At 42.1% G+C, this 23193-nt stretch overlaps 1 protein-coding gene across 1 annotated transcript in view; it reads left to right on the top strand.

The window, feature by feature from the left end:
- Window positions 1–3809: 3809 nt before the first annotated feature.
- Window positions 3810–23193, top strand: part of cfap221 (cilia and flagella associated protein 221) — a gene marked incomplete at both ends in the record, with an annotated part of 37782 nt that continues 18398 nt past the window's right edge. The window contains 11 exons of the mRNA XM_080720347.1: window positions 3810–3936; window positions 5101–5201; window positions 6769–6855; window positions 7489–7584; window positions 9536–9636; window positions 10408–10511; window positions 15229–15388; window positions 19387–19507; window positions 19984–20101; window positions 22123–22234; window positions 22707–22794. Coding sequence (XP_080576473.1) covers window positions 3810–3936; window positions 5101–5201; window positions 6769–6855; window positions 7489–7584; window positions 9536–9636; window positions 10408–10511; window positions 15229–15388; window positions 19387–19507; window positions 19984–20101; window positions 22123–22234; window positions 22707–22794 — 1215 coding nt within the window. The remainder of the gene's footprint in view (window positions 3937–5100; window positions 5202–6768; window positions 6856–7488; window positions 7585–9535; window positions 9637–10407; window positions 10512–15228; window positions 15389–19386; window positions 19508–19983; window positions 20102–22122; window positions 22235–22706; window positions 22795–23193) is intronic.

Below are 23193 nucleotides of genomic sequence, written 5' to 3'. Positions count from 1 at the left end.
CCGAAAAACGGTGTATCGGGTCGGGTCGAGGCCTAGCTAAGAACGTAGGCAAAGGTCTGAGCTGTCTGTGTGCGAAATTTGGAGTCTGTAGCACCAACCATGTGCTGTCAAGGCTCATCCTTGCGATTCGGGCCATTCGGATTCGGCGTCCATTGGCTTCAATTAGTAGTCAGGACTCCGCATATGGAGATTCCGAACCTTTAGCGTTGGTTCCGGAAAACCGCATATCGGGTGAACCCAACCGCTCTGAAGAGCACCCTGAACTTTGCTCACCTCGAAGTGAGAGGAAGAAAGACTTTAGTTTATGCCACACTCAGAGAGATTTTTAGTTGACTCATCTAGCGTATGTGATGTCAGAGCCTTTTATGAAGTGATGTCACAATGAGTCAGCGCTTGCTCTGGAACAGCCCGATGTCAGTCATCTCCGCATACGGAGATTCCAAATCTTTCGTGCCGGATCCGAAAAACTGTGTATCGGGTCGGGTCGAGGCCTAGCTAAGAACGTAGGCAAAGGTCTGAGCTGTCTGTGTGCGAAATTTGGAGTCTGTAGCACCAACCATGTGCTGTCAAGGCTCATCCATGCGATTCGGGCCATTCGGATTCGGCGTCCATTGGCTTCAATTAGTAGTCACGATATAACAAATAAATAGCCTAAATAGAAATGAATTGAATGGAGGACACTACGAGTCACCAGAACCAAGGACGGGTGTTTTCCATGAATCTAACATAAATTGAGTTTGAAGTTACAGGAAGGGGGCGTGTCTGATACAATGAATATCAAATATCCCAAAAGCCTGAGTGACGATGAAATGAATATTTTGAAAGTAAAATACTCCTTTAAGCTATAACACATAGTGATAACAGCTCTTTTTGGCAAACGTCAAAGGTGCAGCAATTTAGATATATATTTTGTATTTATTATTATTACTTATTATTTTACACAAATCTTTTCTTGCGTCTGACTACATGGCACAAGTTGGTTCATAAGTGCATTAAAGGAGTAGTTCACCCCCAAAATGACTTTTTTTCTATTGATTAGTCATGCCATGGAGAGTAGAGTTCAATAAAAAAAAAAGTTTTTTGTCGCATTCCTAAGACAAAAATGTGATAACAATAAATTGACCCCCATTCATTCCGGATGGTGACCCGTTTCGAAACGGGTCACCATCCGGAATCAATGGGGGTAAATTTACTTGAATCAAATTTTTGTCTTAGGAATGTGACAAAAACCAAAAAATATTATTGAACTATACTGTCCATGGCATGACTAATCAATAGAAAAAAAAAGTCATTTTGGGGGTGAACTACTCCTTTAATAGGTAGGGTGAGTGATTTTATTATTATTTAACAAAGAAAATATCACTTACCCTCGTTACTCTGCATTTAATTGTTAACTTTTCATTTTCTTTCCACACAAGTAGTAATTTTAAGTTTTGTAATGTAGGCCTATTTTGATGCCAATACGTTTGTACTTTTTACTCAAGTAAAATCATATGAATTGCCTACTAATCCACCACTGCAGTGCATGCCTCCAGTGTAACATGCATTATGCAATGCCCGTTTCTACCACTAGATGTCAGTAAAGAATTACACCAAACAAGTGACTCTTGTCAGAATGGACACAACTAGTGAACGTCAGAGTGGACCCTCTTTACTTTAAACAAACATCGGCACATTAAGTGATAGCAACTCTTTTATATAGCATATATTAATATGATAAGAAGACAGACATCCATATAGTTAGGCTGACTCACCAGGTTCTTTGGACGTATTTAAAAGCAACAAGTTGCTCAAGCATCTTTCTTCCTCTTTCCCAAGAATGGCATGAGGGTGACAGCCTTTGGAGGATTTTGCCTGTAATAAATGTAATCAATTACCTTGAATTGATTGATTGATTGAGTTGATTGATTGAATCATTTATTGGAAGTTGACTTCTAATAAAGTAGGCCTATAGGCTATAATATATCAAATAACACTCTCACCTGTGAATACATCATGAAAACTTTTTTTTGTTCCTTTCCAGTCTATGTAGTTTTTCCTCGCTGGCGGTTTCACATCAAAATAAATAAAATCAACAACAAAGGAACAACAAACAAAAAGGAAAATGAAAAACTCTCGGCATCATCAGAACCAGATAAAAGCAAAGCTTCAATCCTGTAACAATTAAGGCAAATAGGCCTATCGCATGAAAAAGAATCGTAAAACGTAAAGGTGCTGTTCTCGGTGCTGAATATATTAAAAGATAAAGTCATCTTTATTCCAACAGCAGAAGTTTTCCAGCTTGCAGTCCCCCCGCCCCTCCTGCGTTCGTCCTGCCTCCCGACATAAAGTAGCAGATCTACATTGGCACTGCACCTTGTAGATCTGCTGTTTTTGAAGCGGGGCACCGCGCTATTAAGACCCAAATTTGGAGTGAACATTTTTATTTAGGCCTACTCTAATCTTTGGGGGTATTGACATGACAAAGTTTTATTTTTATTTTTTTTCCTGAAAAAAAAGGGGAAAAAGAATAAAAAAGAAATAAATAAAAATAGAACTTGAAGACTATGTTGTACCAGTTGGCCCCAGGCAGAAGCAAAGATTTGAGTTTTTTTTAGTTCACTCTGAATTTGGGTCTTGCCTTAAACTGGATGCAGACTAGATAGATATACACGCGGCACCGACGTGCGATGAAGTATTAATAGCTGGCGTCGCCATGGCAACGTTAGTGTTTGGCGGTTTGGTGGCGAGGGGGCGGGGTGAGAGAGAGAGAGAGAGAGAGAGAGAGAGAGAGAGAGAGAGAGAGAGAGACGACAACAAACCAGCAACAAGTGTGTGAATGTTTGAATGTTTTCCATGAGCAAATGTTGCCGGCGAAACGTGGAGATGTTTGCAACTTTGCATACAAACAACTTAATTCAACGTCTTATTAGACGTTAAAGGTTTGGCGTTGGACTCTGTCAGCTTCATAATCAGGGTAATATCAGCCAGCTTGGTATTGTTTGGTATCTGCCTAGAGATGAGTTTATTATGCTAGGCTACTCGGTTGGTTGATGGCTAAATCGCATCATGTCCAGTGTTCCAGTGTAACTATTACTATTATCACTTTACCCAGCAACGAGTGTAAGGGATTTCTCTGCCAAAACAGTAATATTATAGGCCTACCATATTACCAGTGGTGTAAAGTAATAAGTACATTTACTTAAGTACTTTTGAAGTATTTTGTACTTTACTTGAGTATTTCCAATTTCCAATGCTTTTGCTTCTTGCCTACTCCACTACATCTCAGATCCACATATTGTACTTTTACTCCACTACAATTAATTGAAAACTTTGAGGTACTTTGCAGGTATAAATTGGGCTATAATATTTTAAAATAAACCACTTCAGCCCCATTTCATACCTGGGGCATTCAGACTGTTTGAAAACATGTTTTACTTTTGGTACTTTAAGTACACTTTTGATGCCAATATATTCATACTTTTACTCAAGTACATTTTGAATTCTGGACTTTTACTTGTAAGGGTGCCCTCACACATTGCAGTATTGATACTTTTACTCAAGTAAAAAAAAAAGTACCTTTTCCACCACTGCATAATACTACTAAAAAAAAAAACAGGAAAAAGAAATTGAGCGATTGCTGCTATATTTTATAGCCATTTTGGCTGATTGGTGACTCTTAGTATGATTATATTTTATGGTCTGGCTCCATTGAGCTTTGAACCAAGGAGAACAGATTCAGTGTCTCTCCCTTTTGACTGTCTTCCAGGCCTCTTGTCTTGTGTGCACGGTCGTGGGAGTGAGGAGTTGGATCTGATCTTGCAGCCAGCATGGAGGTGGCTGTGTCTGGCCCCACAGAGAGCCTGTCTGGCCCACGCAGGAGGGCCACGACTCCCCTCAGACAGCTGGTGGAGGAGAGCAGGAGAGCCAGCGTCCACAACCACCTTCTGGAGTCAAGTATGGCCAGGGGCGTCACAACTTAAGGGGGGGGGGGGGGGGGGAAGTGGGACTGAGTTACTAGGGCCCAAGGTGGAGGGGCCTTAATTATTTTATATTTTAGCTGTTGAAAAATAGCAGATCTACAAGCTTACAGCGTGGCACCGAGTGCCCCGCTGCTAGCTTGTAGATCTGCTGTTTTTTGTGAAAATGTGTGCAAATCTTTGAATATATGTGTTTTTTAAGTGAGCATTTGTAACTCAAATTTTGCTTCTGGGGGGGGGTCCCTGGAACTAAATATTTTGAGATGGGCGTCCGTGTCCAAATACATATAATTTTGGGGGTCCTTCACATGAAAAAGTTTGTGCACCACTGACATAGAAACTTTTTTTTTTTTTTTCAAAAAAAAAAACCTTAGAAGGATTTGCGAAAAAGCAGATCTACAAGCTTGCAGCGTGGCACGCGGTGCTGCGCTGTGAGCTTGTATATCTGCTATTTTTCAATATTTAAAAACTTTTTTCTCCTTTTTTTTATATTAACCACTTGAACCCATAATCTGAGAACTTTAGCCAAAGATAGCAGATCTACAAGCTCACAGTGTGTAGATTGGCTGTTTCTGGCAAAGACGTTTGGTGTAGAGGGGAAAAAGAGCAGACTAAGTACGCACAATGTTTGAGGTCCTCAGGACCAAGTACCGCACTTGAGGCGACAGGGATTTTGATTTTTTGGAACCAGAGTTGGTTCCGAACCGTAAAAGTTCAGAACGGGAACCACAAAATCCTTGGTTCCTCTGGTTCAATCATGGTTCAATCTGGTGGAAACACAAGCCGGTTCGCAAGAACGAACCAAGGTTCCAAGAAAGTTGAACCTCCTGCACTGGTTCTGGAACCGGTTCTTTGCCGGTGGAAAAGGCCCCTTAGAAACCCCAACCATCCAAACCTTCAAAACCCACCTCTTCAACATGGCTTTCCCTAGCTAACTCCACAGTTTTTATTGATTTCATACCCTAGTCTTATCCTTTTCTTTTTCTTCCCCTAATAAAGTTGATTTTCTTTTGTAGTTTTCTCTTTCTCTAGTTTTCTCTTCCTAAGCGTCTTTGGACACTTAGAAAAGCGCTTTATAAATTTGAGATATCACTGTTATCATTATTTATAACTCACTGTTCATTTTCTGTCTTTCTTCCAGAGATCTATGCTAGGCTGAAGAGCAACGGTCTGATCCAAGCAGAGCCCCCCGCGCTCCACTTCAGCGGGTTCGAGCTGGGCAAGGATTACCACAAGGTCCTGGTGAGGAGAGAACTTTTTTTTTCCATTTCAAGTTTCTGTCGGGATTTATTTGAACCACTGTCCCTCGTCTCCCTATAATGGAGAGGGCAAGAGGCTCAGTTTTTCTTTTAATGGAGAGGGCAAGAGGCTCCGTTTGTCTTTTAACCTCCGGTGCATGGCGAATACAGTGGAATAAATTGATAGTCACAGGGTGGGCAGATGGCACATGGCTGAACTTCACAAGCAGGTGGCTGGCTTCAATTCTCTATCCCAGCTCCTAGGAGATGGAATTTCATAGAAGTCAGAGGGGGATCTCTTCATCTCTTCATGCTTTATGAAATGTGTGGTCCGAACGAGGAGGTTTAACTTTTAATTAAGCCCAACAAACTAAAACAGAATGCTCTGGCCACATTTGGGACCTATCCCAGAAAAAAGAAAAACATTTTAACATTTACGAAAATAGCACAAATCCGCTCTTTGTTGTATGACAAAGTTTATGGGGGCTTAAGTAGTTATGTAACAACTGCATTAATATCAAGGCAAAGGCAACCTTATTTATTTAGCACCTTTTATACGCCTTATCCTCCTGTAAGCCATTTTAATATATATAGGATTAACCAGTTGAACCCTAATTCAAATGGTTGATATACAGTTACAATCTAAAGTGCTTTAGAGAGCAGACATTTTAAAGACGCGGTGCCATAGTTTTGTACTTTTTCTGTTTTTCATGTGTCACAGAGGTTGAAAGTACTTCATTAGACCCCTTGGTGTGGTTGTTATAGAGCAATTATGTATTCCCTTTGTATTTGATGTTTCTTCCTGGAGGTTGACACCTTGTGGGTCGAAAGTGCCGATCCAAAAACAGTGATTAAATGACATCACATAATCATCCCCACCCCTTTTACCATTCACCCAACACTGGGTGGGACTGAGTTACTAGGGCCCAAGGTGGAGGGGCCTTAATTATTTTGTGCGTTAACTATTGAAAAATAGCAGATATACAAGCTCACAGCATGGCACCGAGTGCAAGCTTGTAGATCTGCAATTATTTTTAAAGTTGTGAAAATGTGTGCAAGTCTTTGAATATATGTATTTTTTAAGCAAACATTTGTAACTCAAATTTTGCTTCTGTGGGGGGTCCCTGGAACTAAATATTTTGAGATGGGGGTCCGTGGCCAAATACATATCATTTTGGGGGTCCTTCACATGAAAAGGTTTGAGCACCACTGACATAGAAACATAGGTTTTTCAAAAAAACTTAGAAGGATTTGAAATATTCAAAGACTTTTCATGATTATTCAAAAATAGCAGATCTACAAGCTCTCAGACTGTGAGCTTGTATATCTGCTATTTTTCAATAGTTAGAGCACCAAATAATGCGTAATAATGCGTTCCCAGTCTAAATGGATTAAACCCCTTCCCCCTACGAATCCTTGTACCCAGGGCCCAGAATTTGGTGCGACACCCCTGGCCTTCTGAATGCTGGCCTGTTGTGAACTCTGAAATGTGTTTGTTCAATTATGCACGACGCGAACCGATTGAATCTGTGCCTCCTTTTCATTTCCTCTCGCCTCCTCCTCTCCCGCAGAAACTAATCAACATCTCCTCTGAAGTGATTAATATCCATATCATTGCCACGCAAACAAAGTACTTCAAAACGACGTATACGAAAAAGGTAATTCAAAAAGAAACTAAAGTCGATTAATGTATGTTTTATAATATAATCATTTATATCTGCAATGTAACTAGTAACTAAAGTTTTCAAATAATTGTAGTGGAGTAAAAGTACAATGTTTGCCTCTGAGATGTAGTGGAGTAGACATAAAAGTACTGAAAACTGGAACTAATCAAGTAAAGTACAAATACCTCAAAACTGTACTTAAAGGGGAAGACCACCCATTTTCAATATTGAACTGTTTCATTAATAAACCTTAGAGGAGTTGTGTGGAAATAGAAAAAAAAGTTCCCCCCCTTCTGTGTTGCCTAGAACTGGAGGATCGATGTTGGGGTTTGTATTGTAAAGTACAACTTCATTACATCACACATTGTACTTTACAATACAAACCCCCAAATCAATCTTCCAGTTCTAGGCAACACAGAACGGGGGGAACTTTTTTTTCTATTTCCACACAACTCCTCTAAGGTATATTAATGACATATTTCAATATTGAAAATGGGTGGTCTTCCCCTTCAAGTACAGTACTTAGTTACTTTTTACTTAGTACATTTTCCACCACTGCTGTTTGGCTTGAGTTAGGCTGGTTGTTGCATTGACAACGTTTCTACCCTTTCTCCATCTGTCATCAAGTATCGACTCATTCCTGGCCTCGCCTACACAGTGAAGGTCCAATTCCAGCCTGACGAATGGCGTTACTTCTACGACTGCATTCGAGTTCACTGCAAGGTTGGCATCCGTCAGAGCTCCATGTGCCACGTTGTGTAGCTGTGCATGTCATTTCTTTCTTTTTTCCCCTTCTTTTTGCTGAAAAAGCCAGCTGTCATTTGCGCTACTTTTCAGCACAATGCAGTATTATTTTAGGCTGCGTTTCCGTTTTGGGTGCATCGTCAACTTCTTGAACCCTAGTGTCCCTATTCTTGGCATATCATTCTACTGTAGGTCAGGGGTCTTCAACGTCTTCAGGCCAAGGACCCCTTAGTTGAGAGAGAGATGAAGCAGGGACCCCCACAACCTTTTCATAGATTCTGTATAGTTTCATCTTTTGACAGCACAATCATCAGTGTATTTTGGAATCATGTCAATTTGTGTTTTCAGATATTTAACCACTTGAACTGTCAATTCTTAAAAAAAAAACTTGACCTTTCACTCTGTACTTTGTCTGCTCTTTTTCCCCTCTACATCAAAGCTCTTTGCCGAAAATAGCAGATCTACAAGCTCACAACGCCTTGCGCTGCGAGGCGTTGTGAGCTTGTAGATTGGCTATTTTTGGCTAGAGTTCTCCGAATATGGACGCTAGGGTTGAAGTGATTAATATAAAAAAAGATAAAAAAAGGTTTCTATCACACAAAGATTTGGAGGACCCCCTGTAGTAACTCTGAGGACCCCCTAGGGGTCCCGGACCCCCTGTTGAAGACATCTGTACTAGGTTAAACCTTCCTCAGAAGTAGCCCTTAGGTTGTAGTGAAGAGATCTGGTGTAGAGGGGGAGAAAAGAAGGGGGCCTGGCAGCAGAAGGTTCCAACCGTCTCTGGATCAGGGCCCTCTTGAACATCTTCAAAGTGTTTGCAGCCCACTCATCCGTCCACTTAACCAAACGCTTGCATTTCCAAAGCATGTTTACAACTCTTAATCCAGAGCCATTTACAATAAGCAATGACAGCACTTGGTAATGCATCAAAACATTTGATTTGATTGACACCATTATAATGTTCTTATTTTGATCATAAGACCCAATTACTGAATGTCAAGTCTCCAGGTCTTCTTCAGAACATGTACGTATGACACTGATTTCTTTACTATGACACTATGGCACATTAGGAGTCCGCTAGTGGTTCTCAAATGTTTTACCCCCTTAAAATGTTCCATTTGAACACACTCAGAGTTACAGACCTATTATGGTCATTCAGGGCTAGCTCTTTATGTGTTTCTGGTTATATTATTGTCCACTCATTGTGTATGTCAGTGGCAAATATTCAATTTTGACACACATTTCCACCACAAGCCAGCATGGCCATGACCCCTGCGCATTGCATCGTAGCAGTTTGTACTAGATTGTCGCGACACTGTCATACAATGTAAAATGTAAAAATACAATTGGGCAGTGGTTACAAACTGTAATACATCGGAGCCCACTTGAGAATCTGGAAAGCGATGGGTGTGCAGGGGACCACAGGTTGGGAATTAAGAGAGTATTTGATATTTGCCCCAGACACAAACTAGTGAAAATAGCAGATCTACAAGCACACAACTATAGCAAAGATCTTTTGAGGTTTGTGTTTCAACAAGAGATCCTTCCTATGTTTACTCACCTAAAGAGAGACAAACCATACCGTAAGCACTTAGTTTTTCCTTTCTTTTTTTTTTTTGCTTGCTTTTGTGGTACTGCGCTTTAAGATTGGAACAACCAAATATTTATTCAACAAAGTCAAATATATATTTAGAAGACTGCGGTTGGTCTCCGAGGTATTATCTGCGCGTGGAGCGTCTTTAGAAGATTCTTTTCTTTTTTTCTGGCTGAGAATCGAATTAATCAAAGTACCCGAGGTAACTGATAAAGCTTTAGATTTTCTTCCATTTTTAAAACGCTCTTCATCTCTCTCTGTCCTCCCCTTCGCCTTCCCCACCATACACACACACACACACACACACACACACACACACACACACACACTTCTCAGGGAGAGGAGAATGTGTTAGTTCCAGTCCATGCTTATCCTGTCATCGATGACCTGAACATCCCCACCCATGTGGACCTGCCCGCCGTGCCACTAGGGCGGAGGTGAGTGCGTTCAACACTTCAACAGAGTGTTATAAGATGAAAACAAAGACGCCCAGGTTGTGGGACGGATCTAGGGCAGTGGTTCTCACAACCTGTTCATGCTAAGGACCCCTAAATTAATAGGAAGGCCTATTTGGCAGCGGGACCCGTTAGGGACCCTCAGAAGAGAAGATTTGTGTTTTTTTCAACACTTTTCTATATATTTCAAAAATTGCAGCGTGGCACGAAGCCCATTACACCTAACCCATTACAGTAAGACCTGGAACCACTTTAACCATGATTGTATGCTTTAACTATTAAAAAAATAGCAGATATACAAGCTTACAGCGCGGCACTCGCAAGCTTTTTTACACTTTTATCCCTCGATTATTATTTTTTCTCCCAGTGCCAATTGCCTAACCTGTAATCCTAGTTTCTGCTCTCCCTCTGCCTCGCCTGGGGAGCCCCAGATAGCCAGGGGGAGGCAGTATAGAAACCAGAATTACTGCATGTTTTTGTGAGGTATGTACCCTAGGAGACACAGGGAGAACATGCAAACTCCACACAGAAAGGCCCTTTCGCCAACCCCAGCTAGGGTGTGGGTGCTGATGACGCGCGGGCGACTGCTAATTTTGAAATTTTGTGCAAATCTTTGAATATATATTTTTAAAAGCACTCGGTGCTGTGCCGTGAGCTTGTATATCTGCTATTTTTTAATAGTTAAAGCATAACATAATGGTTGTGTTCCAGGTCCTAAATGCTTCTAACGTCCCCTATGTGTCCTGTGCTCAGTGTGGTCCACATCATCCCTCTGAGCTGCAGCTGTCCAGTGGACTTTGAGTTCCAGGTTCACGTCGTCCAGCCTCACAGGGCCTTCTCTGTCCAGCCCCTCGCAGGTACCACACCCATAGAGAAGAAGCGTGCCATGCACACAGAGATGGGCGAAAATACATAAAGTATTTGAAATATAACTTAAAAATGCAATGTGAAATACTTACCAGGATACTGTCACCAGGATAGTATCTTTGTGACAGTATTTTGGTCAGTATTTGACCAAGTACTGACTGATTTTATTGTATTCTTTTCCAAAACACTCTTTATGTATTTTCGATTTTTCGCCCATCTCTGCATGCACAGTTGCACACCCAAACAGAGTGGCGGAAAAAAAGTGCTCACAAGCTCACATCCCGAAGCATTGTGAGCTTGTGGATCTGGATCTGCTATCTTCAAATGGTGAAAATGTATATACGGTATGTCTGAAGTGGTTAATGTATGTTTTGTAATAAGAATAAAAATCGACAAAGTAATTTGGTAACTAAGGTTTAGTACAATATTTGGATCTGAGATGTAGTTGAGTAAAAGTATTGGAAATTAACTCTAGTTAAAGGGCCACTTCACCTCTGGGACAACCCGATCTTATTTTATTGTTTTTTGGGACACGATCAACACAATCCTGAGTTATTCTTTTGTTTTCAATCTGTTTTTGAGATATTTTAGTATTTCAGCATGTACTAGTGATGCGTTTTGCAACATATGATCCAAAACGCATCACTGATGATGCTAAATGCATCACTAGTCATGCTGAAATACTAAAATATCTAAAAACACAGATTGAACACAAAAAATAACTCAGGATTGTGTTGATCGTGTCCCAAACAACAATAAAATAAGATCGGGTTGTCCCAGAGGTGAAGTGGCCCTTTAAGTACAAATACCTCAACACTTAAGTAAATGTACTTAGTTACTTTACACCACTGCCCAAACAGCATCTTTGCAATTTAACTATAACTACTGTAAAGTGGTTAATAAAAAAGATAAATGGTGCATTCATATATCGCCTTTATCAGAAGCGCTTTACAATTAGCATTACATTCACATCAGCGGGGGGAACCATGCAGGGCCGATAACTTAAGTGCCTTGTTTTTCGAGCTATTATTGTCGCCCAGGGAATTTCAACCTGCATAATTTCAAGGACCCCCTGGTTTGATATGCATTAGGCCATGGACGCTATATATGATATGATTTGTATCTCTGGGATAATCTATACACTGTGAAATCCTCCGTAACTCTTTACGGACCCCCGGACGGCATGTTGAGAAACACTGCTATAGCACAGGGTCTTCAATGTTTTAACTGAGAGAGATGACGCTACACTACCCTACATATTGTATTGTAATAAAATTGTGTTGCAGATTAAACCGTTTAATATATTTCATAGATGGCTTCATAGACTTGTATAGCGTTGTGCTGGATTCGTGTTAAAGTTATACCATGTAACTTTTTTTATAAAACAAATCTTAAAATTGTCCTAACTGTTAAATCGCTAAAGTTTTAGAACACCCACTCTGTTATTTTCAGCTTCTGAAGCCTTCTCTTTATATGTTTTCTATGAGTTGTGAGGGGGGGAGAATTTCCCGGCAAAATGATGTCATCTCCCACATGATACACTACCGGCCAATCACAGCGCAGATCATACACCACCGGCCAATCACAGCGAGTCTTGCTGTCTCTAAAGGAAGTAGCTTCCCTCAGCAACTGTGTTTACATTGGTGAAGGAATCTTGCTTGCTACTCCCTCAATCCTGGTCTAAAAATGACGGGAGACGGCTCTACGGATGCGTATCGGCGAGGCGGAGGTGCTCGTGACGGCCGTCACGAGCGACTCCGGCCGAAAAAAGTAATACCGCTACTGACCATTAGTTGAGCAGCTTCCACAGTACAGCTTTAATGTGTATTTTCAGACAGTTAACCACTTAAACCCTCAAAAGAAAACTTGTACTTTGTCTGCCCTTTGGTCTCCCAAAACCTCTTTGCCGAAAAAAAACCTCTTTGCCGAAAGTGGCCGATACAGGTTCACTGTGAGCTTATTAGACCGGCTATTTTTGTCTAATGTTTGCCTCAGAATAGGGATGCTAGGCTTTTACATTTCAAATGTATACAAATCTTTTGAAAATAGCCGATCTATTGTACAAGCTCACAATGCATCGCAACGTGACGCATTGTGAGCTTGTAGATCGGCTATTTTCAAAAGGCCGAAATGGAGTTGAAGTGCTTAATGTATGTTTTGTAATAATAATCAAAATCTACAAAGTAACTAGTAACTAAAGTTTTCAAGTAAATTTAGTGGAGTAAAAGTGCAATATTTGCCACTGAGATGTAGAGGGGAAATAGAAGTAAAAGTGTTGAAACTTGGAAATACTCCAGTAAAGTAAAAAATAACTCATCATGTTACCTATAAGTACAGTACTTAAGTAGATGTACGCATTTCCTCAATGCGTGTTGGATCGGCATCTGTTAGACGCTCAGTAAATCAACGGTACCGCCGACATGATGGCCTCCAGTCTCACAGATGTCTCCACGTTGACACTGAGCAGTCATGTCTCCCCCCCTCCCCCCAAAAAACATCCAGCTATGATGAGCTTGTCTGGAAAGCATCACAACACGTCCCGGAAGCCTGCACTTGAGCTGCCACTTCCAGTGTCTATATAAAGTGACTATAACTAAAGTAATGGCATTCTGTGTGTGTCGCTGAATCGCAGCGAAAGTTTGCCTTGAAAGTTGACCAGGCACGTGCGCACACATACATCAAAGGGGGCTTGAGCCCCTGCCCTTTCATCCGTCTGTAAAAAGTGCCCTCTCCAGACCATAAATGCAGTTTTCACTATGGTGAAAGAAATGCAAATGCCCTCTTTCCATGCCATACACGTACCTGAAGGCAGCATTCAAGAATGCCGCATCTTATGTTGAAAGAATTGCCGTCTCTGTATAGAAATCCATGCCATACGCCACATCTCCATTATTGATATGATTATGCTTAGTTCAGTGTGGTATCATGCACTGAAAATAGCCGACCTCCAAGCTCACTGCCCGTCTGTCCGTCACGTCACACATTTTCCCCTACTCTTAAAGGAGGCATACAGACCAAAATAGGACCCCCCCTGAATGAGAATGTTTCCACAGACGTTCTTAACTGGTTCGGTTGATATGTCTCATTTCTGCCCCTGTTTTGAGATCTGTAGAATAGTCCCCACTGCTAAAACGGGCGTATCACCTCTATCCAAAAGCGCACATTTTGGCCGCTTCCAAACAAAAAAATCTTTTAGGAATCGTCCAGACATGCTTCCTACAGTCACCACACACAGTGTTTTAGCGAGATGCTCCGTGCATTGATGTAAACAAAGCAATGAGCACGGCCACTTCCTGCCTCAGCTCTGAGAGCTTGAGCGGAAGTCTCGAGCTCGAGGCAGCATTGCTTTCCTTAGCCCTGGTAAACAGGCTATTAACCCTTCACAGGCTACAACAGCGTGTCTGGTATGTCTAGGAAGCATGTCTGGACGATTCATAAAAAAAAAATCTTTTGAAGCGGCCGAAATGTGCGCTTTTGGATAGAGGTGATACGCCCGTTTTAGCAGTGGGGACTATTCTACAAATCTCAGAACAGGGGCAGAATTGAGGCATATCAACCTAACCAGATAAGAAGGTCTGGGGAAACATTCTCATTCAGGGGGGGTCCTATTTTGGTCTGGATGCCTCCTTTAACTGTGGCACTGTTGGCCCTATCGATGCCAAACATTGCACACACACTCCTTGGATGGCAAATCACAACCTGATTTCTCACATGTCCCTCTTCTAGCGCCACCATTAGGCCCATTTTTGCAAAACACATTTCTGGACACTGCTCCTACAGATTTTGACCTAAAATCACGCAAAGTGGTACACAGTCTCTCTAAATTCGTTTCATCAACATGGATCTGTCCCATTTCCCATATTCCCTCCTGATTGGCTACGATTGCCTTCTAAAGTTTGTGTATGCGAAGTGACCGACACTTATCTCCCGATTAGGGAGTCTTAACTCATTCTGTGCCGATCCCGAACTAGTTCGGCTTTATTTCAATCCAATACAATTTTTTTTTTATTAATTCACTTACCCCGAGCTGCTTGTAGAGTCGTGGGTGGTCCTGGCTCGCTAGCCGCTAGCCAGCTAGCCATTCTACTCTGTCCGACGATATATTCCATTAAAAATGGTTTAAAATACATTTTTGAGCTCCCCAATGTTCACCCAATGTTCGGCGCCGCTTCCGATGAGTATACGAGTGTGCCGATCCCGAAGTAGTTCGGCTTTTTTTAATGAAATGAATAAAATGATAAGAGGCCTTCTGAAGCCTGGCCTGATTTTTCTAGCTACTAGCCGAAAGCTAGCAACCTCCCGGCCGGCCGTTATTTGCGAACGAAATCGCCAATCTCCGCCTAATCCAATGAAAGACCACATCTTTGAAGGCTTATATCTCTGGATTGTGTCTTTAGGGAAGCGGCGCGAGGTTTATTTACGGCGAAATCGGCCAAAAATGATCTTTTAGATGACAAAATGGGAATAGCCATTCTGTTAGCATTATCATCCGGGACCTTTCCATGACGTGCATGAACGTGAGCACGTGAGGTCCTGGAAGGTGAGGTCCTGGAAGCTAAAGCGCTCGCCTATGAGAGATACCCTGGCATTCTATGGCCCCTAGAGGGCGCTGGCACTAAATGAGTTAATGGTGCATAATATCTAATCATAACAGTGCGGTCCTAAAAAAAATAGTTTAGAGTCACTGAAGTGTCTCTTGTTCTCCAGGGGTGATCCCTGCCAGAGGGCAAGTGGAGATCACCGTGATCTTCAGTCCGCTGCAGTACGAGACCTGTGAGATCACCCTGCAGCTGCTGGTCTCCCAGTTCAACACCAAGCCTTACCTCTGCACCGTCACTGGCCGCTCCGCCCCGCACCTGGCCACCAGGTAACCCAAAGATAATGAATTATTTAGAGATGCGGCATCCTGATTTTTAGCCACTAGAGGCGAAATGGTACACAAGTTGGCCTATAAAATGGTCTCCTAAGTGGGCGCCGTCAGAAGGCAGATCTCGCGAACGTTGTATGTTTAGTAATGCTAGATCCTGTCTTGGTCCTGGGACTGAGAAAGGTCAAGAAAGCAGATTTTCTCCTGACGATCAAAAGATTGAGCTGTTTGCGCTAGGATGCAGGCCGGACATTGTAGCCATGCTTCAGTTTACTTAAGCCCAGATTTTGTTTTCCCTTTGGTTTTTGACCCGACAAAGCCAGATGTTGGAGCTATAGCTCCTTTTCCAGGAGCACTGCTCGAAAATAACCTCTGGACCATTCTTTCGGGGAGAAAATAAGTACCTCTAAAGCAGTGGTTCTCAACCTTTTCAGGCCGCGACCCCCAAAATAATCATATTTTAACTGGGGACCCCACTACCCTGACGAGCACTAAGAGTTGAGGCATTACATTTTGTGTAACACGGTTCTATTGTGAAAATAGCAGATCTACATGCTCAGAACGCCTTGCGTTGCGAGGCATTGTAGATCGTCTATATCGTCTAATTTCTGCCACTAATATTTGACAATTTGGCTAATGTTTAATTTGTCATTTTAGAGGTATTACAAAGTCCTTAAATTGTCACTAGAAATATTCAGATACCCTCTATTGTGTCTATACACTTACACTTGATGTTGGTTTGTTTACTGTTGAGTGGGAAAACAATGTTGCACATTAAGTTAATCATCTGGGGACCCCCCGGGGTCCCGACCCACAGGTTGAGAACCACTGCTCTAAAGGTACTGTAAGATAGCCTTCTAGGCCGAAATGACAGTTTAGGGCCGGGGTTCAGCCAAGTTGGAGGTGTTATACCTCCCTGTCTTTGCAAGATACCATTCTAACCCATTTAGGCCTAACATTTGTGGATGCTTTAACTATTAAAAAATAGCAGATATACAAGCTCACAGCGCGGCACCGAGTGCCGCGCTGCGAGCTTGTAGATCTGCTATTTTTGAAAAAGTCGTGAAAATGTGTGCAGATCTTTGAATATATGTATTTTCAAAGCGAACGTTTGTAACTCAAATTTTGCTTCTGGGTGGTCCCTGAAACTAGATATTTTGAAATGGGGGTCCGTGGGCAAATAAATATAATTTTGGGGGTCCTTCACATGAAAAGTTTGAGAACCACTGACATAGCAGTCTCTCAAGAACAGACCAACTGAGCTCCAGTTAAGTGAAAAGGACCTTTTCTTAGACGATGGCTGGCCAGATTGATGACATAGTTTTTCAAAAAATCTTAGAAGGATTCAAAAGACACTTATAGAACCGGGTCAAAATTCTAATTTTCACGATTTTTCAAAAATAGCAGATCTACAAGCTCGCAGCGCGGCACTCGGTGCCGCGCTGCGAGCTTGTATATCTGCTATTTTTCAATAGTTCAAGCATAAAATAATGATACACAAAATGTGTACCCGTTCTAAATGGGCTAATATGCTGAGCAAGGGACTTCCAACCTACCATGATGACTGATGAGTCACCTCCAAATACCATGCGGACATCAAGGAGAATGGAGATGGGGCTGTCAACTTTATCAGCTCCACAGAATGAGGTCATTATGTTGTCCTCTGGGGAGCCGCGCGGTGCGAGGAGGACTCTGAAATCTGACTCATTCAGTTTCCTTTGTGACGGGGCGACGGGGGTCCTTCAGTCTGTGCAACTAAACTACTAAAGCTACTGTAACTCATTCTAAACCAGGCCTGTGTTGTTTTCTGTAGAATTGTAGAACAGTTTTCCTGTGCTTCCCCAGCTGTTATCAGTGGTGCAATATAGAAATACTCGGTTACAAGTAAAAATCCTGTATTCAAAATTGACTTGAGTTTAAAAGTAAGAAAGTATTGGCATCTAAATATACTTAAAGTACCAAAAGTAAAAGTACAAAACGTTTGAAAATAGCAGATCTACAAGCTCGCAACATTTCACACTGCATTAATATGTGCTTAATATTGATTACATCAGTGATCTCCATATATGGGCATAAAAGGGACAAAGACGGAATTCATTTGCAAGTATGGTTGCCGTGACGCGAGACACACTTGCAAAATAATTCTGCCTTGGCCATATTATGGAGCGTGAGTGACTGAGTGACGCACATGAGCTGCAGGTTTTCATAGAGATGTCTCTGACCGACAGCAACGATAATTAACTACGCTGACAAATCCTGAGCATTAATTTTTTCATTCAATTTGGATATTGTGAAGACGGAACCATGGCCATTTTAAACACCAGTTATATTACAGTGTCGTCAATAGTGTCCAAAATAACCATACTTTAACTGTGGGACCCCCCCACCCTGACGAGCACTAAGAGTTGAGGCATTATATTTTGTATGACACGGTATTATGCTATTGTGAAAATAGCCGATCTAACGTGAGGCGCTGTGAGCATGTAGATCGGCTATTTTCACTATTTCTTTCTCTAATATTTGACGATTTGGCCAATGTTTGATTTGTCATTTTAGAGGTATTAAAAAGTCCTTAAATTGTCACTTTAGAAATATGCAGATACCCGCTATACACTTAAACTGTATGTCGGTTTGTTCACTGTTGAGTGAGAAAACAACGTTGCACATTAAGTCAATCATCTGGGGATCCCCCAAAATAATTTGGCGACCCCCCCTGGGGGGTCCTGACCCACAGGTTGAGAACCACTGTCGTATAGACAACTCATTCAGACATCAAAATGCCACTGAACAGTATAAAAGCGTAATGCTTGATTCGGTTCCCATGAGAAAGCCAGTGCTATCCATCACTCCAGTGGGGGTATGCTGTCTCCGTGGTGGTGGCGTTATCTCGGCCAGGAGTTAATAATTCATGAAAAACAACCGAGCAGCTGCCGCTATGGCGATGTGGAGATGGATTATGCTTTGTGCCCAACGTTTTTTCTTTTTCTTTTTTTTGCATACAAGCCATGATTCCCCTCGCTGTCTGTTGTTGTTACCCCACAACGCCTAAGAAACTCTGAGAGAGAACAGAGAGATGGAGATATGAATTACTAGAGGAATGTCGTTGTTTTTTATGCCTCCTTCTTCCTAGTTCGCACGCACTCGCCCACGCACGCACGCACGCACGCACGCACACACACACACACACACACACACACACACGGATGGATGACATACTGTATATGGATGAAGCATATTCATATAACATATGATGTGATGCAGTATACTGGTATATATTGACGTCCGCATATATATATGACAAAAGACGAAGAAAAAAAATACTATCCATGTTACGAGTGGACATGAAAGCACATACCTGTATTTCTATCCTACTCACCTTGGCGTCTTTTACTGTTAGAGATGGGATTTATGGCTCTATGAAGTGAGCCGGAGCCGGATCTTTGGGATCCGTTCCTTTCAAAGAGCTGTTCAAAAGACTCGCTCATTTTAGTTACTTTGTAGATTTTGTTTATAATTACAAATCACTTCGACCCTATATACATTTCGGCCATATACCGTATACATTTCGTCCATTTGAAAATAGCCGATCTACAAGCTCACAATCCGTCGCAACGCGACACATTGTGAGCTTGTTTTTTTTTTTCTACATTTAATTCACTGGAAAACCTGTGAAATGGGACATTCTGCATAACGAGTACTTTCTACTATTGGTACTTTAAGTGGATTTTGATACCAATACTTAAGTAGCCTACATTTTAATTCCAAACTTCTACTTGAGGCAGAGCATTTCTACATTGCAGTACATTGATACTTTTACTTAAGTAAAGAATGTTTGTACTTTGTCCACAACTGTTTATTAGAAAGGAATGGCTCCCTACTGCGAACCGGATCCCACCGTTCATTTCAAAGAGCCGTTCAAAAGACTCGATTCGTTCGTGGCACGTCCCATCTCTATTTACAGTGAACGGTACCTTTTACGTTTTGTGTCACATTCACAGTAAGCTGGAGAGCAGACCGGGTCAAGGAGACGCAGCGGTTTCCGCGTCCTCACCTGCCCCCCAAGTGCCTCCCATAGTTCCAAACAAACGCAGGTCCACCAGGAAGGCAGGCACACTGAAGGTACGGATCTACATATCCTCTCTTTGTTAGGGACAGTTAGCCTATTGCTAGACCAATCTGGGAACTAAATCTAAATCACTAGCTTTCTTCACAAATGTGTTCATAAAGGTGTCTACTATCACCTCTGAACTTTGTAAAACCCAACTCCCTTGACATACTTTGTGGGAGCCAATCAAAGTTGGGGGTATCGGGATACCCAGGGCCTGGGATTAAAGGGGGGGGGAAAATGGCCAATATGAGCGTATGAGGTGTGTAATTTGGGTATTTTTGGGCTGCTGAATCCAGGCCCTCGGGATACCCAATAACCTTGATTAATACTTTGTTTCCCCGTTCAAATCCGCCGCCGAGCCAAACAAATTGAATCTACGGGACAGCCATTTTATTAAAAAAATCGAATGCTTGCCCATTTCCGCTGAACGTTTGCCTAATATGAAATGGCCTAAATGGGTGACGCTTGGGTTTGCATGGTTTTCTAGGCTGTGAGAGATCAGGCCGCCGAACCGAAGCCTCCGGTGGATGTCTCCACCCCTGCGGGAGTGGCCAAGATGCTGATCAAATCAACCCATAAACTGACCTCCAGAGACTTGAGGGAAGGTCGGTCTCTCCCACACTGAACCACTGCATCTCCTGGCTTTCATACACGTTTGTTTAACTCCTATAGTTATCTGACCTAGTATGTATCTAAAGTAATATTATGAATGGCTTACCGTTTGTAAGTAATATCTTACATCACTGTAACTAATGATATTGGCTATTACACCCTGACAGAATGCCAGATGAAGTGCCCCTAAGACCAAAGTACTGAAATGCACTGTAGGGGTTTTAACCTAATATACAAAATATAACCTAACACAAAACCAACGTTACGGCAGCTAACTGTCTTCTTCAGGGTTCTTCAGTTCATACCCTGAAAAAGGCAGTTACCTGCTTCTCTGCGTCCAGAATAAAATATTGTCACTTACAGGTGCGTGCAGCCACTTTATCGTCTCTTGAAAACTATCATTTGATTTGCAAATCGTTGTTGTCGGGTGGAAACCTTGCTTGTCCAAAACAGTTTGTTTTGTATTCATCTAAATGATTTACAATAGTGAAAATGGCCGATCTACAAGGCAAGCACACAGCGCCGCCTCTTGTTGTGTGCTTGAAGATCGGCTATTTTCACGAGTTTTGTGCGACAGTTTTGTATGATGAAGCAGGGCTGATGCGGCTGCTAGTAACCCCAATAGTTAAACAGCCGGTAGGCTAAGCATGGGAGGTTAAAAGACTGTATGACGCGCACCCTAAAACACTCACATCCACAAAATCGCTCATAAGTTTAAAAATGCTTTACTCATAATTTTCAGTGACACCGATTATTACAGTTATGCGATCAAAATAATGCAATAAATCTGTGTATGAAATTAAATAGCAGTGCGCAAGATTACAACAATAAACGTGTGATTTCTAGCTATGAAAATTGCACTAGTGCGGTCAACAAAAGTTTCAGTCCCCCAGCTCACCCTACTGTACCTCCAGGCACACAACCAGCCTTGAAGGTGAGCATGGAAGAAGTAAGCAATTTACCCCGAGTGAGAGGACATTATGCTCTGATAATGTCCTGTGTTAGGGTGTTATCGGACGAGGCGAAGCCGAGTCCGATAACACCCTAACACAGGACATTATCAGAGCATAATGTCCGACCCCGAGTGGTAAATAGCTTTTCTACCACTTTTTCCCTTATACATGAAAGAAAACACATAGTTGTAACTTGCAAGGATCTTAAGTTACAATCATTATTGCCTATAAAACTTCCGCGAGACAGCAGATAGTTCCACCAACAACATCTTCTACTCACCAACAGATGGCGCCAACTCCATACTAATCCATGCGTCTAGCTTACAGCTAAGCTAACGTCAGTTAGAAGTACCGTTCCGGCCGTAAATAGAGGCTGTTCGCTTCCAGAAAGGCATAGGTTCAGAGAAAAGGGGCTTTAAAGTTGGCGGATTGCATTGGATCCAAATAAATCGGCGACTATAGCATGCACGTTAGTGAACATAGGACCGTTGCCACGGTCATTTGTTGGTTGGGGGAAAGGTGTTCCGACTACCTCCTGAAGTCCCCGGATGTACACTGAGGCTCATTGATCTCGGACAAGTCCTCACACAACTTTGCGGCAGTAGTTCTCTCATAACCTCCGGAATTTAGCCAATCAGAATCCAGTATTTGAACACGTGACTCGAAAAAGTGGTAGAACTGTCTTTTGTTACCTCTGAGGCCACCTACAGAGACACTCCCATGAAACGAGGTGCCAATGAGGTTCCTCCATCAATAGCCAATCAATTACCCAATCAACCAATTAACCAAGTGCCCAAATACCATTTACCCCCATTTGGCTCCTACAAGGGCTTTACTTTACGAAAGAACGTTCAAATTTGAAACTTGGAGATATGAGGTTTCTGCCCGACATTACGGAATGCACATCGGTTGTGTCCATTGTTTCATAGTGTCCAGCTAAATGTTGCTTTACTTCACTTCTCATCTATGGATCATCAGTTTGATTATGGCTCTCCATACCCTTGCCCTCCATGTACAGTATGTGTGTGTTTATTGTATGGCTATATGTGTCTCGTTTTCAGCCATGACGTGTGGCCTCACGGCCGACATGCAGAACAGACAGGTGAAGGAGGCTTTGTTCATGAAGCGAGTCCAGCAGGACAGCCAGGAGGAGAGAGCCAACCACCTCCGATGGTGGGTTTCACTTCTACAACAGCTGCAAAGAGTTTATTTATTTTTTTGTTTTATGCAGTTACAGGGGTTGACACTAAGGTCTCTCATCATATAATGCAAAATGCATCACTAGTCATGCTGAAATACTAAAATATCTCAAAACAGAGATTGAAAACAAAACCAAAAAACTCGGGATTGTGTTGATCGTGCACCAAACAACAATAAAATAAGATCTGGTTGTCCCAGAGGTGAAGTGGTCCTTTAAGTATTGACGGTAAAAACACAAATCCAACATAGACTGATGACAAGTGCTGTCAAACAAGTCTATGAATCTATCTGTGAAATCGATGAAAATCTGCATCACACATTTATACAGTATGTAGAGGGGGTCCCTGCTTCATCTCTCTCACAGCTAAGGGGTCCCTGGCCTGAAAACATAGAAAGACCCCTGCCCTACACATTAGATTAAAGACATCTGTTGTTTCTTATCCAGGCACGTTCGTCTGGGCAAAGACCCCGTGGCAGAGGAGACCAAGAGACTGGTGTTGGAGGAGAGAGAGATGGCTCTGCATGAATACAGGGTGAGACTTGTTGGTTGTTTTTGCTCCGGGCGGTTATTGCCTTTTCCCTGTGTGAAACGTGAAATGTGAATTTAGAAAAAAAAAGAGAATGTGTGTGTGTGTGTGTGTGTGTGTGTGTGTGTGTGTGTGTGTGTGTGTGTGTGTGTGTGTGTGTGTGTGTGTGTGTGTGTGTGTGTGTGTGTGTGTGTGTGTGTGTGTGTGTGTGTGTGTCGACCTGGAAAGCATGTCACGTTAGATTTTAACAACTTTAACTATTATTTTATAGCCTACTTTAGCCATTCAACAATGGCAGATACTGTATACAAGCTCAAGCTCATAGAGTGCCATGCTATGAGCTTGAGAGTTCTTTTTTCAAAAACCTTGGAAGGATTTAGAAGACATTGGTAGAACCGGCCTCGA

The sequence above is a fragment of the Nannobrachium achirus genome, assembly GCF_963921795.1.
Source record: "Nannobrachium achirus genome assembly, chromosome: 24".
Lineage (NCBI taxonomy): Eukaryota > Metazoa > Chordata > Actinopteri > Myctophiformes > Myctophidae > Nannobrachium > Nannobrachium achirus.
This window is presented reverse-complemented; position numbering and strand designations above follow the sequence as displayed.